At 36.5% G+C, this 16428-nt stretch overlaps 3 protein-coding genes across 6 annotated transcripts; 1 reads left to right on the forward strand and 2 right to left on the reverse strand.

The window, feature by feature from the left end:
* Positions 1-8890: 8890 nt before the first annotated feature.
* LOC106746628 (neurofilament heavy polypeptide-like) lies at positions 8891-11861 on the forward strand. Of its 4 annotated transcripts, none has more exons than XM_014623414.1 (5): positions 8891-8978; positions 9442-9758; positions 9842-9994; positions 10336-10647; positions 11032-11861. In XM_014623414.1, the coding sequence occupies exons 2-5, from the start codon at positions 9453-9455 to the stop codon at positions 11257-11259; spliced, it is 999 nt and encodes a 332-aa protein (XP_014478900.1). In that variant the 5' UTR covers positions 8891-8978; positions 9442-9452; the 3' UTR covers positions 11260-11861. The 4 variants fall into 4 exon arrangements, with proteins under 4 accessions (XP_014478900.1, XP_014478898.1, XP_014478899.1 ...); XM_014623412.1 differs by lacking the exon at positions 8891-8978 and adding an exon at positions 8986-9010; XM_014623413.1 differs by lacking the exon at positions 8891-8978 and adding an exon at positions 8986-9010 and having other exon boundaries at positions 9842-9925.
* Positions 11654-13950, reverse strand: LOC106746630. Its single transcript, XM_014623416.1, has 5 exons — positions 13179-13950; positions 12810-13036; positions 12430-12616; positions 12244-12330; positions 11654-12171 (listed from the first exon to the last, which is right to left on the reverse strand). Exons 1-5 carry the CDS (start codon positions 13219-13221, stop codon positions 12047-12049), a joined length of 669 nt encoding a protein of 222 aa, XP_014478902.1. The 5' UTR covers positions 13222-13950; the 3' UTR covers positions 11654-12046.
* A 98-nt stretch (positions 13951-14048) lies between these two features.
* LOC106746631 (stress-associated endoplasmic reticulum protein 2) lies at positions 14049-15985 on the reverse strand. Its single transcript, XM_014623417.1, has 3 exons — positions 15704-15985; positions 15052-15124; positions 14049-14798 (listed from the first exon to the last, which is right to left on the reverse strand). The coding sequence occupies exons 1-3, from the start codon at positions 15785-15787 to the stop codon at positions 14761-14763; spliced, it is 195 nt and encodes a 64-aa protein (XP_014478903.1). The 5' UTR covers positions 15788-15985; the 3' UTR covers positions 14049-14760.
* Positions 15986-16428: the final 443 nt, after the last annotated feature.

Here is a 16428-nt window from a genome sequence, read left to right on the forward strand (position 1 = left end):
CAGGTATTTAACGGCTGCGCATATCGTCCGCCCACGAGCGGTCTGGTATCCCCACCAGACACTTCTGCTCGGCCAATCGCAACGGTCTACCTGCGTTATTCAGCGTAATGGCGTTCGACGGGAATGTTCCTACCCTCGAAGATATCGCCCGTTAACAGAAAGAGAAGCGAGAAGGCGGCCCTCGCGGCCTCCCCACCATCTCTCGACGAGTTGCGCTTCAGTTTACACCTTCGGGAGATCGAGACTCTTCTCAGTTATTAATAAAAATTCATTCTCCCTTGTTTTTGCGCTGGACTTGCTTAGATTGTTATTTTCTTCGTTGGAGATTTGTGTCTGCCTGTACTACGTTGTACTTCTGACTTAAGAAAGATAATTCGTCGTGCGTCACGAGGTTGCTTTGTGAATAGCAATCCAACAAATTTCTTGCACAAGGAGGTAGACATTTCTTTGTTTGCGCGGACCAGTCAGTCCCTGCCTGTTCGGCAACATCTCGGCAAACTGTAATGAACTTCGAACACAAAGCGCTGAAAGTAAAACGAGTAAACAAATTCAGTTCTTTTTTTGGCAAGTTGATCAGTTGAAGTCGAATATGTGTAAAAATTTTGTATTAAAAATGGTCCACTGCAATTCTTTTGCAATGTACTTAGACTGAAGGAAACTGCGAAATTTACATTGTAATCCAATCATTGTCCGAACAAACTCATAACTGAGTTGAATGCAGGCGAGCGCTTTATTGAACATAAGACGAATTTTAAGTACGCATCTTTTAACTTTATATTTGAATATTGACGTAATGCAAAATTGATTATATACTATATATATATTGTAGAGAGAAATTAAAAAGATATTAAAGAGACTATTCGTTGAAATATAAAATGTAATATATGATTATGTATATAATATAAAACTTTTACGCTTGTATATTTCATTGTTTATTAAATTTGCAAAAGCAATATCTATTTACAGCGAAATATTTTTATTGACGATATCTGCAAATACTATATTTTATTCAGCGTAGAGAAAATTAATAAAATTAATACAATTACTTGAAATTTAAGGAATAAACGACGTAAACAGTAATAAACTATTAAATACACTTTTTCTAAGTCTATATTATCAAAAGAATGATCAAAGATAATATCATAATACACTTTTTCTAAGTCTATATTATCAAAAGAATGATCAAAGATAATATCATAATCGCACGTATGTCTTACACCGCACGTATCGTATATCTGCAGCTCCAACCGGTGGATTCGTGTAATATATTATTTTATTGCATGGTCGTAACAAAATCATACATACAGTAGCCGCCGGAATGTATAACAATTATAAACCGTGCCAGAAGTTCATAAATCATTTCGCCGTGTAAATGATTTAGAGCCGAAAACTCGAGTTTATCGCGACTGTGATTAAGATCGATATAATCATTGTATATGTTTATTATGTTTATTTAAGTCGAAGTGGGAAACTCTAGATACTTTACGATTAGTGTATCGAGAAACGAGCATCTTTGTGCAACGAATTATTCTACATGACAATAACAAATCTGTAACGTTCGTAACTTATCCTTATGCATAGCGTCAGTTTTGAATTTGTGAAAAAAAATTCAAGTAATTCTATTTAAAAAATTAATCGTATTTTCTAAGAAATTATGTTATTAGTCTACAGTTAAACAGTTTTTAAATGCTCCCAATTAGTTTGAATATTATTTTACTTTATTTATTTCCGCAATTATTTTATTCTATAGAATTTATTTTTTTCATTCTATATATTTTATATTATTTTATTATTGTTTCGTCATTACATGTGACGCATTTTCAATCAGTCTAATTGATATGCAATGACTTTATCTTTCTGTTCCATATATATTTATTTATATTTATTTTTATTATATAATAACGATAACATTTTTTTGCAGCCCATTGATAACTCATAATGGTTATATATAAAATAATCAATATAAAACTTCTGTTTACATATGTGATATACTCCGACAGACAAAACTTAGGCGAAGCAATTCACTAGAGAAGTAGTCGTTTGAAGTATCAATAACTATTAATAAATACCAAAAGAGTCATGACAGGTTATGAAGAAACTGGCAGGTCGTCGCATGCATGTGATTTAAAGCAACATAATAAAAATTTTTCGAAAGAAGCCGAGGCTCAATATAAAGGATTTGTTTTGTCCTGGCTACCGTAATAATCGCGTTACACTGGATTTACAACAGGTGTAGTAAGTCCTTAGTCTTCTGCACTAAGTTCTAAGCTGTCACTCAATTTCTAACAAAAATTGTAACCTAAATTTCACAAAAATTTCTTCACGTGTTATCTAAGGTTGTAACTTAGGACTTAGAACTAGACTTAGAAAAAGCTAAGGGTTTATGTCCGTTATAAACCGTCCTTGTGATCAGTTCGGCCAAAAAATTATTTTGCATGCCACAGTTTATACTTTCTGTATATTTTGTTAGAATTATTCATGTTGGTTAGAAAGCAACGCGCAAAATAAATATATATAATATAATATAAACAATAAACTACGACGTATTGAAACGACGTATTGTGGTGAGACGCATTTCAATCTAAAGTGGCTTTTAACTATGATATTTGGACGCTCATGAAGTGCTAGTTAACGCCCTGTCCTTCTAAAACAGTATAATTTGTTCTGCGTATCTTCGCAAATGAATTGTCTCAATATTGTTTCGAAACTTAAGCATTGTCGTGCATTTTTTTTTGTATAATTGAAGTGAACCGACGTCTTTTTAAGCCGTACATTCGTTTTAACATTTGTAAGATAACGTGTAAGACTAGTGATTTTTATATATAACATTTCGTTGTTGTGTAAACATTATTCTTTTCAAAGAAAAAAATGCCATACCTGCATACGAAAACTCTTGACTTTTATTTAAATACTTTTATGTAAACTTGATAGATTAAATCTTATCTAGTTGGTGCAATTAATAGAAACAAAAAATTTTCTCAAAGAATTTGTTATTTTCTTTTTCTTTTCACCAAATTTTTCTTACGAACATCCCCCTTTTCCTTGTCAACCGTCCAATATATTTCGTTACATATACGGATCCGTATTATTTAAAAATTGAACCTTCTTTTTGCTTCCGCAAGAAATTGCACCTTTTACGGAGAAAACACAAACTTTTATCGTTTGTAATTTTTCCACTTGTTCACGCTTTCAAGAACACGCTCGACGAAAGTGTGCGTTTCGTTCACGGTTTCTCAAGCGAAATTATATTTACCCCATAATGTATCTTACATCGAGTGTCTCAAATAATATTAATATTCTATCACGTTGCGTACGCGTACGATAGTCCATTCCATAAAGATTCCGATCCCTTCCATAAAAGAAGAGGAGGGCTACATTTACACACTTCTCAAAGTGTTACGATCCGGTTTGCGTTATTATCCCAACTCCATTCAAGCTCATTCGTTTGACACCGAATTTTCGTCGGCCGGTGGTGACAAGAATGCTTCCTATCAGGATAATCTAATAGATCAAATCGCCCGAAAACATTTATTGCGCCTCTATAATCGAAGATAATTTCCGAGCGCCACGATGTGGCCACAAATTCCAGCCAGCTCTTCTTTTTCCGCGTACATTCGAAAAATACATCAATGCACAATCTTATTGTAACTATTCTCAAATACTAAATAACAATTATCATATAAAATTATGAAAACGCGTGAAACCAGAGAATATGATACTGCTTTTTTTCGCATAAAGCGTGAGAGCGTAAGAGCGCGATTACACTGTTTGACATTCGAACGGTTAATCAACGAGCCATTAATCTGCATCGTATGACAATACGAGATATGATAAAAGAAGTATGTTTTGCGAAGGAGTGTGCCATCCGTAAAACAATAAAATTGGGTAGCGCAACTCTGATTATTCGCTATTATCTCTACACCATAACGATAATCTTTTTACGACAAGGAGAGGTTGAAGTGTGTACACTTGAAATTTATTGAGTGGTTAGAAGGATAACGCCAGTCAATGGCCGACAATAAAATACATAACTATTGTACCTTTCTCTGTGCAAAGTAGTCACTTGTCGAAGAAATTGATTTATATTTACTTCCTTTCCCAAAAAGTCGTCAAGCCTCACAATATCTACCTCGCGATATGTTGCACATTGAACATGTTTCATAAGAATAATGTAATGGTGCACTTCTTCTTTCTCGTGAAAATAACCAAGTAAGACCGAACGACGCTACATAGCGAGCGAGTCCCGAACGTGTAGCTTTTCTTTCGATGAAGATGGCAAAAATATGGCATACACGGCTCTTAAAATCGTGCCGTTAAATACAAGAGAGAGAGAATAGATAATGAAGGACGGGTCTTGCGATGAGCGCGCGCGCGCGCGGCGGCGGAAAGAATGGCTTGATCGGACGAAGGCGGCTCGATATACCCCTCGCGTTATGCACGCCGGGAGAGATATAGTTACGTGAGCCCGCAGACATTAATTGACGGACATCTTCGTAGCCTCGCCTCGCGAGTCGGCTTTAATGATCAGCCTGTAAAAATGTTTCCTATTTTTATTTTTTTACGGCGTCATAAACACGTCGCCGCTGAAGGCGCGCGCGTAGTGTTTGTCCGTTGCACGCTTATTTATGTGTTGTCCGACGATACATCTTTCGTAGCATTCGTAGTTAACTAGACTTGTTAAATGCGATACATATGCACGCGTCTATGCGTATATTATAATACATACGTATATATTCGCATCGCTATTGATCGTTTGCATAAAAGTTTCATTCAGCGTATTCTTGTATATCTATAAAACGACCGGCTCCGCTCGAACGTTCTCGTGAAACCCACCTTCGCGGAAGGGAAGACCGGGGTTTATCGTCACACACATTTTACATACCGACTAAGAGAGGATGTATAACGATATTTCATAATATCATTGTACGCTTGAATGTAACTGCATCCATTAGCTTTCAGAAAAAAATCCTTACAGATAAGTCGTCACGCATTTCAAATGTATCGGAAATTGTGTACTCAACGTGTCAATTTCTGTAAGTAAAAGTAAATGTTCAACAATCTTGTGATTTTTTTTTTTTCACAACATCTCCACAAGTCTCTTTCACAAGTCTTCTCATTATTTTTATCAAAACCCCGAGAATAGTTTGGTTGCTAGAATTGAAAATGTGATAATGAAAGCCTTCTTTCATACCTGCGATATACGTGACTTTGACTTCAATTATCTCGGCTTCGATTCTGTTTCGATTAGGATATGCTGTTAAAATTCGAAGAGATCCTCGGGGAGAGAAATTTACGGACCGACTACCTTAACTGAGACGTTAGTTTTGTGTGACTTTGAAGCCTTCGGTCTCCCTAGCTCTCACCATTTTCGGTCCTACGAAAGAACGGATCTCGGTTCCTCTCTGCAGAAGGGTCTCCGCAGTTGGCTGTTTTCGCGGGGAATCTCTGTCATCTCCGAAAGAGTCCGGGATTCCTGAGGCAGAATATTTAGTTATACTGCAGCACACGGCGGTCGTGAAGCGCGAGCGAGCGAGCGAGCTCTTGATTATAGCACCTGCGGGAAGCGTGATGGCACATCGGAGCACCGCCGGCGTCTCATAACTTTACATAAAATTAGTACCTAAAAGCCCTTCGTCCTCACGGGCCCCGCGGAAAGCTCGGCATTATATGCTCGCGGAAGTTCAAACGTTTAATCGACGAACATTAACATTAGATCCTGACAGCGCGTAATAATAATAATTGTCGCTTGTCGGATTATCGCGAAGAGGATTTCATGTCGAATCGGCCGGCTGAATGAAATCATGGAATCGGCGTGCGGATCGAAGAGTGCGCGTATGTGTAAAAGAAGTCCGAGAGGAGAGTCGAATCAAGAAGTTGAATTTGATGCGATTAAACGTGCGCCGATTAAAAGCTCCAGTAAGCAAGAAATCGTTAATACAACGTTATCACAATGTTATTTTGTAACATGTAACATTTTCAAATATGTAGTTCTTAATGTTGCACACAACGTTACTGTGGACAATATTCGACATTAAAAATAATGTCTCTACGCCGTATTTAAAAATATAACATTATCAAGTAACAGTTTGAAAACATATGTAAGATATTATGACAAAATGTTTGTAAAATCCACATAAAATTAACGTTTTAAAAAATTGATTTAATGTTTCTTGCTTACTGGGTCATACGTGTCACGGAGTCGGCGCGACAACGTTGTAGCGTACACGATATCTACGGCAAACACACACGAGAGGTATTAATTGCGATTGCATAATATTTACGACGGCGTTTTAAATAGCGACTCTATCTCGTTCCCGCCAAGTTCCGCGTGTTACGGGATTCTTACAAGAAAGTTACTCGGCTTAGGCCGAGTGGTAATATCATGGTGTGCGATTCGGCTAATTTATCGCCGTCATTGTGCGGAATCCACGCTGTTGATGGATTTTTACTTACTGATAGTGGTTTACGAGGCATGCGTGTTCATACGGCGACACGTGTTATACAAGATTTTCTCCCTTGGCCGCGTCGCAGAAGGAAAAAGGCGACATATCGCCGATACATCGACATTCGAGAACACGGCGATTGAGATCTCATTATTTTATTGACAATTATTGTTAACATCAGGGTTAAGTAATAACTAGTTCCTCAGTTAAAAGTTCAAAAGTTAATAACTTTTAACTTAACTTGGTTCATTTTGAATGGATTAACATTTAACTTAAACTAAACTTAATTTAAAAAATAGATCAACTAATTAACTTTTTCTTATATAAGTTAAAATAATTCATCAATATTGAAATCATTGCGAGCTGCACGATAAAACTATAAAAAGGAAGAGGAATGCTTTTTTAACTGTAGCATGGTTTCCGAACGGACGTCGATGTCCTTGAATCGTTTTATTGCGTATTTTCAGAGTATTAAACGGAGAATGAGACGGCTAAGCTTTCTTTATCTTTTCATCAGTATAACTAACGTTTCTTTCATGTTATCTGGCATTATATTTGGCTGGCTGGTATACCGCATATTATGTTGTGCTCATTAAAGTATGCAAAGATCACAAAAGTGTTTTTTTCCCGCGAAAACGTAGAATGAGAAGAATATTTTTATTATTTTTATGAATCAATATCACATAAAAGTAGACGGTGATAAAAAATTTGGATATTTAAAAAGTAAAAGATTACTTAGGTGAGTAAAACTGATTCAACACAATTCGCTCCGTGCGTAGAAGAGCGAATCAAAACATGTGGCAGAGAAAACAAGTCAGGCTTACGTCGCATAGTAGAACCGATTAATAAATCTTACCAAGAAATTGGAACAATCAACCTTTAGCAAGCGCAGAAACAGAACTAGATAACTTATATTTTCAAAATACACGTGAATCCATATATAATACGGTTATATAAAAATAATTAAAAGTTTTGGTCAGATTTTCTCCATTTTGTTCCACTATGTATTGATCCCGTTGCTTATTGGGCGTTTCAAATATTAACTCCGCCTTGCAAATATAGTCTCGATTTCTCTTTTATTCTATTTGGGCTGAAGTTTCTGTGACGAGGGAAGAACCATTTCGACAAAAAAATGAATAGCAACCGGTCCAACCACTCCTGAGCTAAGTTAGTTTCCACCCATTTCATACGAAGGTTATATATAAATGGCCGGTATAATTTCCTGTTGGAAAAAACTAGGTGGGAATTCATATAGGAGATTCATATGGAATCCATTGGAGATTTGCGTTAAAAATCCAAGGTAACAATCCATGTGGATCCCTGTACGGATTATGTCAAATAAATTTAATAAAGATGAGGCCAGTGTTTGGAATATTTCCGTAAGATTTTACAAAAATTAATAAGTATACTTTTTCCAAACTTAATCCTTTAATTGACGTTTATATCTTGGGAAATCGTTTATGAAGTGTTCAACGCGTATTCCTTGTTCTTCATTGTTTACCATAATTATATTTAAGAAGATAATCATAGAAATGCAATTTCATAAAAAATATATCATTATGATATTATATGTAATATACATAAACTATAGATTTTTAGCAATGGTAGTGAATTTCAGGATTCAGCACCTCATATGCAGTTACGATAGTAGCTCGTAGTAATGCTAGTTCCTTTGACGTAGCGGTAATCGATTACGTGACGATCAGCCATGTTGAGGGCTATATGTGCGTTTAATTTAAACGACGTCAAGAGATGCATTTCGCGCAAGATATTTTCAAATCAGATAAAAATTCTATGTATGATTTATATTTTTTTACAGGCGAGATTTTCTTGAGACCGAAAGTAATATGTTTAGTTTTTATGTGTAATGTATCTTTATTTAGTATGAGTTTTATTTTGAAATAGTAAAATTTAATGAAAAGCCGGTTTTTTAATTCTTATTTAAAAATTTATATAGAGCATAGATTAGATGCAATTTTACTTTTAAATAATGCTGTATATCAATATACATATTAAAATTTATTAAATATTTGATTCAATAAACATAGTATCTTCTAGAAGATATAAATATAATTTACCAGAAAAATTACAAATATTAAATTGACAACCTTTTTCAAGTGCATTCAAAAAATTAGAAATAAATATTTTTTTTTTTTATGAAAGATACTATTTTTCGTAATATTAAATTAATGTTAATATAATATAATATAGAATAATTGGAAAAATTATTATGTATAATTAAACGATCCAATACATAAAACGATGTAGGGAGAATACACATATATATAAAAATAATCCGAAATATTATACATATATTATATATTTCATTTGAATAGATTATAATATATAATATTATGTATATAATAAATAGACTATTTGTTATATGTAAATATATGAGTATCTTTAATGTATAAGTGACGTATAAACGAGATGTAGCTTAAAATAGAACGAACGGAGGATGGCCAAAAATACTTCAACGCTCTTGCCTAGTCGTGGAAGCCAGTCGTTTCGGACAACAGTGAAGTTTCGGCAGAGGTATTTCGAGAAGAGAGAAATATTCAATATATGTATATATACTTTCCGATAAAATTTGTCGATGTAAAGCACGAACATTCGCGATCGCAGTGATAATCCTTCCTAAAAAATCAGAGAAATTTAACGGGCGTTTCAACGATTTCCAAGGCATCAACATCTTAACGGAGCACTGCGTAACGTACATACATTATTACTCGCATCAATCAAGACAAGAAAAATAAGAAAGCGGGGGGGAAAATTAATAACAAATAACTCTGAAATACGGCGAAAAGCGTGATTTGTGATAAATGAAAACAGCAGAAGTAAAAAGAATATCAGTCGTCCATTCCACCTAACTTTCGTGCGATTTTTCGATTATCTTCTCGATTTCGCCGTTACCGTGCTTGTTTGTTTTGTTTGTTTCTTATTCATTTGACTGAATTGATCGTCGTGATCGGAGACTATAGATTTTATCCTTGCAAAGATACGTCTAAAATGGAGGGACCGACGCCGACGGCTGGCGGAGACGCACCGGTGATCGAAGTCACGAAGACCAACCGAAGTATCGACGATTCGTCGTCGGCGGCTGCGATTAAACCGGCACACGTCGAGATAACGTCGGAAAATGTCGCCGTGGAAATGAATCATCCAATATCGACAGGAGCGGAAGCTAACAAGCCTGCCGAAGGAGTCGCTGATTCCGGCACGAAGACTACCGATACGAACGCGGAGGATCCCGAGAAGGACGCAACTGCGGCGGCCTGTCAGCCAGCATCGGCACAGCCACCCGATGAAAAGAAGGTAAGTGTGTGGTTCAAAAGAAATCGAATAACGCGCGAGTCATCGAATTCCGAATGATTCATTTAGTGTCTCGTTTGTCATAGGCGGACGATAATTCAGAGCGAAATATCGCACAGGCGAAAGGCGACAACGCGGCCTCTGTGTCGCAGTTGGAGGAGCAAGTTAGGGTGAGGAAATCCTCGGAAGATGAGAAGTGTCCCTGGAGAAACGACTCACCCCGTGGACTTGACCATCCGGTTAATCTTGTGTTTAGCGAAGAGCGAGTTGGTCGAGTCGTTTGTCGCGTTCCTCGCGCGTATCATTTGAGAGAAAGAATTAGTTATAGGAGCTGAAATCTAACTGCGACAGCTAAAATGTATCTTTGAAATAGGGGCAGCTGATGTCGACGTTCAGTAGAACGTTTATTTGGCAACTGTTGGAAGTTTTTCAGATCCGGAGGAATAATCAGCTCAGAACGCGCCAAATATCGGTGCTATTGTAACTCTTTTAGTGACAGCAAAGTTCGAACTAGCTAGTAGACGACGACTTCCCGATTCTCTTCGTGTGGACTCTAACGCCGACGATCCTTGACCAACAGAGCAGGACGAAGGAGCGCGACGCTTACCGAAAGAAGTTGGAAGACACGGAGAAGAAGCTGGCTGTCTTGCAAACGACCTACAACGCGACGACGCGTCATGCCGGCGACGAGACCGGCCTGCAACGATCGGTGGACCAACTGCGGGGCCAACTGGCGCAAACCGCGTTGATGTACGAGGAGAGGAATCAGATTGTCGCGAGCCAGGAAAATCAGATCAACGCCTTGAACAATCAGGTGACCTCGCTGAAGGAGGTGGTGTCCATCACGCGCGACCTCCTGCAGATTCGCAATATGGAGGTGAAGCAGCTTCAGGTGAGCCTTCGATCAGCCTCGGCTGATCTCGTGAATTCGCTGACGACGTTTCGCGAATGCACGACACAGCTATACTTGTAACAAGAACCCTATGAACGCGTAATATTCGTAGAATATTACATGAATATTATTATTAATTATTGAAATAATATTCTTGCAATATTCTAAGAATGTTATGTCAAATATTTAAATGTTGAATATTTAACAAATATATATATATCATGTGTGCAGCCCTATTAGCTCAACTGACTGATGAATCTAAAGCATTAATAAGAAAAATAAAAAATAAATATCCGTGTTTAATATTGTGTGTATATTTGTCCTAATTTCGTTCAAAATTAACATTTATTACTTAAACCTTAACACACGTGACACACGTTGCAGACCGAAGTCGATAGCATGGAGCGGAAGATAGCGGAGGAACGCGACCGGCACAACGCAATGATCAGCAAGATGGACGCGGCGATGCGACTGAACGCTGATCTCAAAAAAGAATACGAAACTCAATTGTCGTTGTTTCAAAGTCTTCGGGAAAAATACGGCGAGAAGATCACCTTGTTGTCCGAGGAGAAACGAGCCCTCGAAGCGGCAGCTTCTACACCCGCCAAATGATTATGCATTACGAACATCTTAATCATACGTCGCAAATATCTTAATCGCAAGCTGAATAGGACGTCGTTGACGCGGATTTCTTTTCTAACGATTATTGCGCTATTGTTTAATATTTATTACACGACGAGATCTCAAGAAAACAAAGTCGCCACAAGCACGATGTAGCAAGCTCGACGTAAAACTAAACTCGCTTTCTCTGTGCTACCCAATGCAGAGATAACACAATACAAAAAATCTAGGATTACGAAAGTAATTTTTGTTTAATATTGAATCAGGAATGTAGCTTTGTCGGAATCTAATAACGCTGACATTTTCGCATTAATAGTTGAACATTGAAATGTTTGAAAAAAACGCTTATAAATTGCAAGAATGTATTATTTTTTCCGCAGTATTCTTAAATGTTACGTAACTTAACGGAGACCGCAGTTTGCGTTGAACAAACAGTTTAGTGTAACAGATTAAAAAAAAAGTAAAGTTTAATCTAATAGTACAATTTAATATGATAAACTGTTTGTTCAACTGTTGTTTCGCTGAACCGTTTATTTCATTTATAAATAAAAAAATGTTTCATTAATAAATAAAAAATAAATAAATAAATAACACACTCTTACTTTTTCTTTCTACCGTTCTACACTTAATTACTATAATACTTTAACCATATCTATCGATATAAAAATACCTCTCATTGTAAAGAACGTACTACGAGAATATTACTTTAATTACAAGTATTCATTTTACATTGAAAAGTAAAAAATCTCAAACAAACCTGTATTACCCTTAGTTACCCCTAGTAAAAGATATCTTCGTCGGATATGTATGGTAGCTCGGGAGATGGAAGTTCCATATATTCTTCATCAAAGAAACTAGGAAGAATAATTTCAGGAATTTCCACAGGTAGTAATGTTTCCAAATCTGCAATAAAAAATTGACAAGTCACATAAAACAACTTACATGTTATATGATATTGATATTCTCAAGCCTGACCTTCCTTTTCACAAGGCATTATGTCATCTTTCACTTCCAGAAGTAGATCCATAAATCCTTGTTCCATAGTTTCAACACATTTATAATCTACAGAAAATTAATTGATAACAGAAGTAAGCAAGAATAATTCCACCAGTATGGTGTAGCTAATTGTTTATCTACATACCCATATAATTATCTACATACCGAATTCATATTGAGCATTATAAAAATGTGCTAAATTTTCTGGCTCGCGGATTTGTTTGGCAAATTTTTCAGGAGGTATTGGGGCTTTAAAGATCGTATCACTTAATACTTTTTCCATTTTCTTGTCTTTGTCAATTTCTCTTTTCTCTCCTTCAGTGCTCCGATATTCATAGTTAGAAAATTTTCCCTGTTCTCACAGAAAGACACATCGCAAATACTCTACTTTTAGTAAAAATTACAGACGAGTACACAATGAATAAATCCATGAATTTGAATGAAACATTTTACTATAAATTATGCATTTGCGTGTGCATGATTAATTTTCAACAAATATTTTGAAAGTATGAAACTCCTAGTTTTATTATTCTTGATAAGATTACCTTTAGTGAATAAGTTTGATGTCCAGAGTTATCTTGTTTTACTATCTTAGATTTCGAGATCTTCGATTCTTTGGGATTACCTGTATTTTCTTTTGCACTAGTTGGAAGTGTGTTATGAAATACGTTCATATCTGAATCAGATCTTATTGATAATCCCTTTGGCTTTTTATGTCCCTTGGGATTAAAGTAAGTTGTTTTGCATGGTGATATAGGCATTGTCATTACATCTATAATTATAAGACAGTTGATTATTTTATGGTACATTTTCAATTCTGTATATATTATTTACAAATTCTATATTGAAAATACAGTATCTTAGACATACGGTATTTTACACAAAACTATATTAAAAAACCTGTAGATACTTACTGTCAGGTTTAGGTATTTCGTTGTATCCGTGAAATAACGACATCTTGCAAAATATATAATTTCTCACACGTTTCAATCACAATTATTTTGTAGAGCAGACTACTGGAAGCCTATAACTTTTTTCAGTGCTTAGATGTAGTTACAAATAATCTCACTGTCCCGAAGATGTTTGAAACAAAAATCAACAAAAACAATCACCGAGCATTCAGCCGAGAAAGTAGTGATGCCAACGTTGGCATCACTGACCCTGAGTCGGGTTGATCAGCAACTCGAAAACGCCACAACTTAAAGCACACTTGAACAGTGCAGCTAAAAAGAACAGACCAATGGTCTATTCTTCATAGATAAACTGGCTGCATTAGCAGAGAAAATGTTCAAATTCTTTCAATGTTAAGTATTATATTGAGTTTTTAATTCACTTGAAAAATACTTTTGTATTTGTTATTTGCAAGAAGCGAGTGCATGTGTGAAATCTTCAAATTGATATTACTAAAAGATATATAGATGAAGAATAAAACGAATAAAACAACATGCAATTTGTTCTAACTGAATCTCGAATATTTAGAAGATAACAACTGTTGAACAAATAACAATACGGACATAAATAAAAAATAATATGTACATATCTTTTTATACTAAAGATGATATCAAGAGAGAAATTAAAGTTAGGTATTACATTGAAGTTTCAAAGAAACACGCTCAACAATCATAAAATGCAATCACGTAAAACAATCTATACATATATTTACATGTGTATATTGTTACTTAAAATATACACATGATATATGCATATATTTATTATATTTTAATAAAAGAGACAATGCGCTATCAATAGCAAATGCTCGATATAGATAACTCATCCTCATAATATTCTATATAATATATATATTTTTTATAAGTATAATGACCTATATCTCTTCTCTTCGTTCATAATATATAAGCATCATACAAAGGCCATTATAACATACAGACAACAGGAAGCTACCAACTGCTTACAGTGGAATGCTTTGGGTCTGTCTAACTAGAAAGAGACAACCGCTTGCTGTCGCCAGTTAGACAAGCCTGTTCGAGGAGAAATCCATACAATAATCGTTCGTGTATATACAATTATTTACTATATTTACTCATGGACGAAAGAAGATTTAAAAAGAAACAATAGAAAATCGTTAACCAAAATATCGACTAAAATGATCAGACCGTGGCAGAGAATTGGAAGTTAGAATGATCGTTTGCAGCTTTATGTTTCATCAAATTCATCGGTAATTTCTCTTCGCAGCCATGTATATGTACGAGCGCTTCTTTCGTCTATGTGTAGTACAATTAAGTTAAACGCTTATAAATGCATTTATAAATATAAACGGTATAAATAAATCTTTGAGCTTCTGCAGAAAGGAAAATAGTTTTCTAACTATTATCCAGATGTTATCGTTACGGTGATTACGTTCCAATTCCTGTAATATGTTTCTTCTCTTTTTTCCTTTACAATCTGTATCAAAACGGCCTGTCAGTCTCTTCCGTATATTTATGAGTTGCAAATGGTTTGTGTTAAGATTAACAGTAGCATTTTTCTTCCTTGTCATCTTCAAGCCATTCTGATACTTTGGATGATTTGGAATACAGCTGCAACAGAATGAAGAAATCAAGCATGTTGTTTCTAAATTACAGTTCGATTCATTAATTTAATAAAGACTAAGAAACGAGTCGAAGAATTCATTCGGGATAAAGATACGATTCAGCATTCTTTGTTTGTTCTTATATTTATAAAATTCCACACTGGCAATGTCTTGTTTCGATGCTACATGGCGTAAATGAGAAGTTTCGTAATTTAATTCTGCAACATCCTACACATCAAAATTACCATATGTATACTTACCAGATCCACAAACTAAGAAGAGAAATAGAGCTAAGAGCCAAGGTCCGACCGAAGATCCCTCCTCTTGCGATTTCTGGTACAGAAGAAAAATTCCTATTGCTTTAATATTAAACGTAAGCATCGATAAACAGGTGAAACATGTTTACGAGCAATATTGCGACGTGTATGATTATGACAGCTGTTCGTCAATGGGAACAGATGGACGCGCGCATATGGACAAGCCGATATCTTTTGACAACTGTGCAATACACCTCGGAGCAAAACAAACATCAACGTCAGCTTAATTGCGTTTGCGCCAGTAGCGCGATCCGTTGCAACTAGACCTCTCTATAACCTCAAATCACCGATAAAACAAACCTAACAATTTGTTTTTAATCCAAAGACAGAACGGTGACAGGAACTGCGTCGATTCGCGGCGATCCCGGGATCGGACGCGTGCAAATCTTTCGTCTTCTCGAAAACCATATGTTATTTTCCCCTTGAACAGCCGCTGAAGCAAACATAACCCGGATCCCCGCGACGCAATTTCCCTCCGGTTTCTACGAACGACACGATCGACGATTCTACGATCGACATACATTTTTCGTCTTTTCACCGTCAAAAGAGAGAGAGAGATTCCTCTCCGCGTTATTTCAATACAATGATCACTCACCGATGACTTGGGTACGTTTCCGCGTAAGGTGATGTTCTTCGTCGCCTTTTCGTTGGCGATGCGCATTCTCTGCTTCGGTGCCATCGTCGTCGTTCGGCGAATTCGCACTTGGGTCAAAGGAGCGTTTGACAGTGAGTTGTTCCCCGCGCCCGAACACGCTCACGCCGTGCGTCCGAACGTGCCCAACGTCTCCGAACGTCTACAACGATGCACGGGGATGTGACCCGGAGCACTCAGCTCCGCGACAATTCGTCGACGTGTGCGCCGTGTGACACGTGAAACTGCGCAACAGCTCGACTCCTCGTGCCACACGTCACCACGCTGGTCAGCCGAGAGATTTCACCGCTTCGTTCTCGCAACTGTCATCAATCGAACAGACACTACTCGTGATCGATTGCGTATTGTTGCGAATGAATATAAATGTGAGTATCGTTCACTGTTAATTCGAAAAAAGTCAAGCGGAAGTCGCGTACGGAAAGAGGATCCCAGTGGCCGCCACGTCGAGGAGGGCGTTTCAAATCTTCCAGGCGCTTCTGAATGCGAAATAATGTCGTAATCTGAAAATGATCGATCAATATATTCAACGTCTGTCTTCGAATAGTCTCATGTGTGAGTGAAATGTTTTCGATGGCGGAGATGATAATAGAAAGTACGATTTACCAGCTCTTGAGTAATACTACTTGAGAAATAGAAAGTATGTCCGGCTCCATCGTTTAATCATATCA

Source organism: Dinoponera quadriceps, unplaced genomic scaffold (genome assembly GCF_001313825.1).
Source record: "Dinoponera quadriceps isolate SergipeBrazil2010 unplaced genomic scaffold, ASM131382v1 scaffold2076, whole genome shotgun sequence".
Classification (NCBI taxonomy): domain Eukaryota; kingdom Metazoa; phylum Arthropoda; class Insecta; order Hymenoptera; family Formicidae; genus Dinoponera; species Dinoponera quadriceps.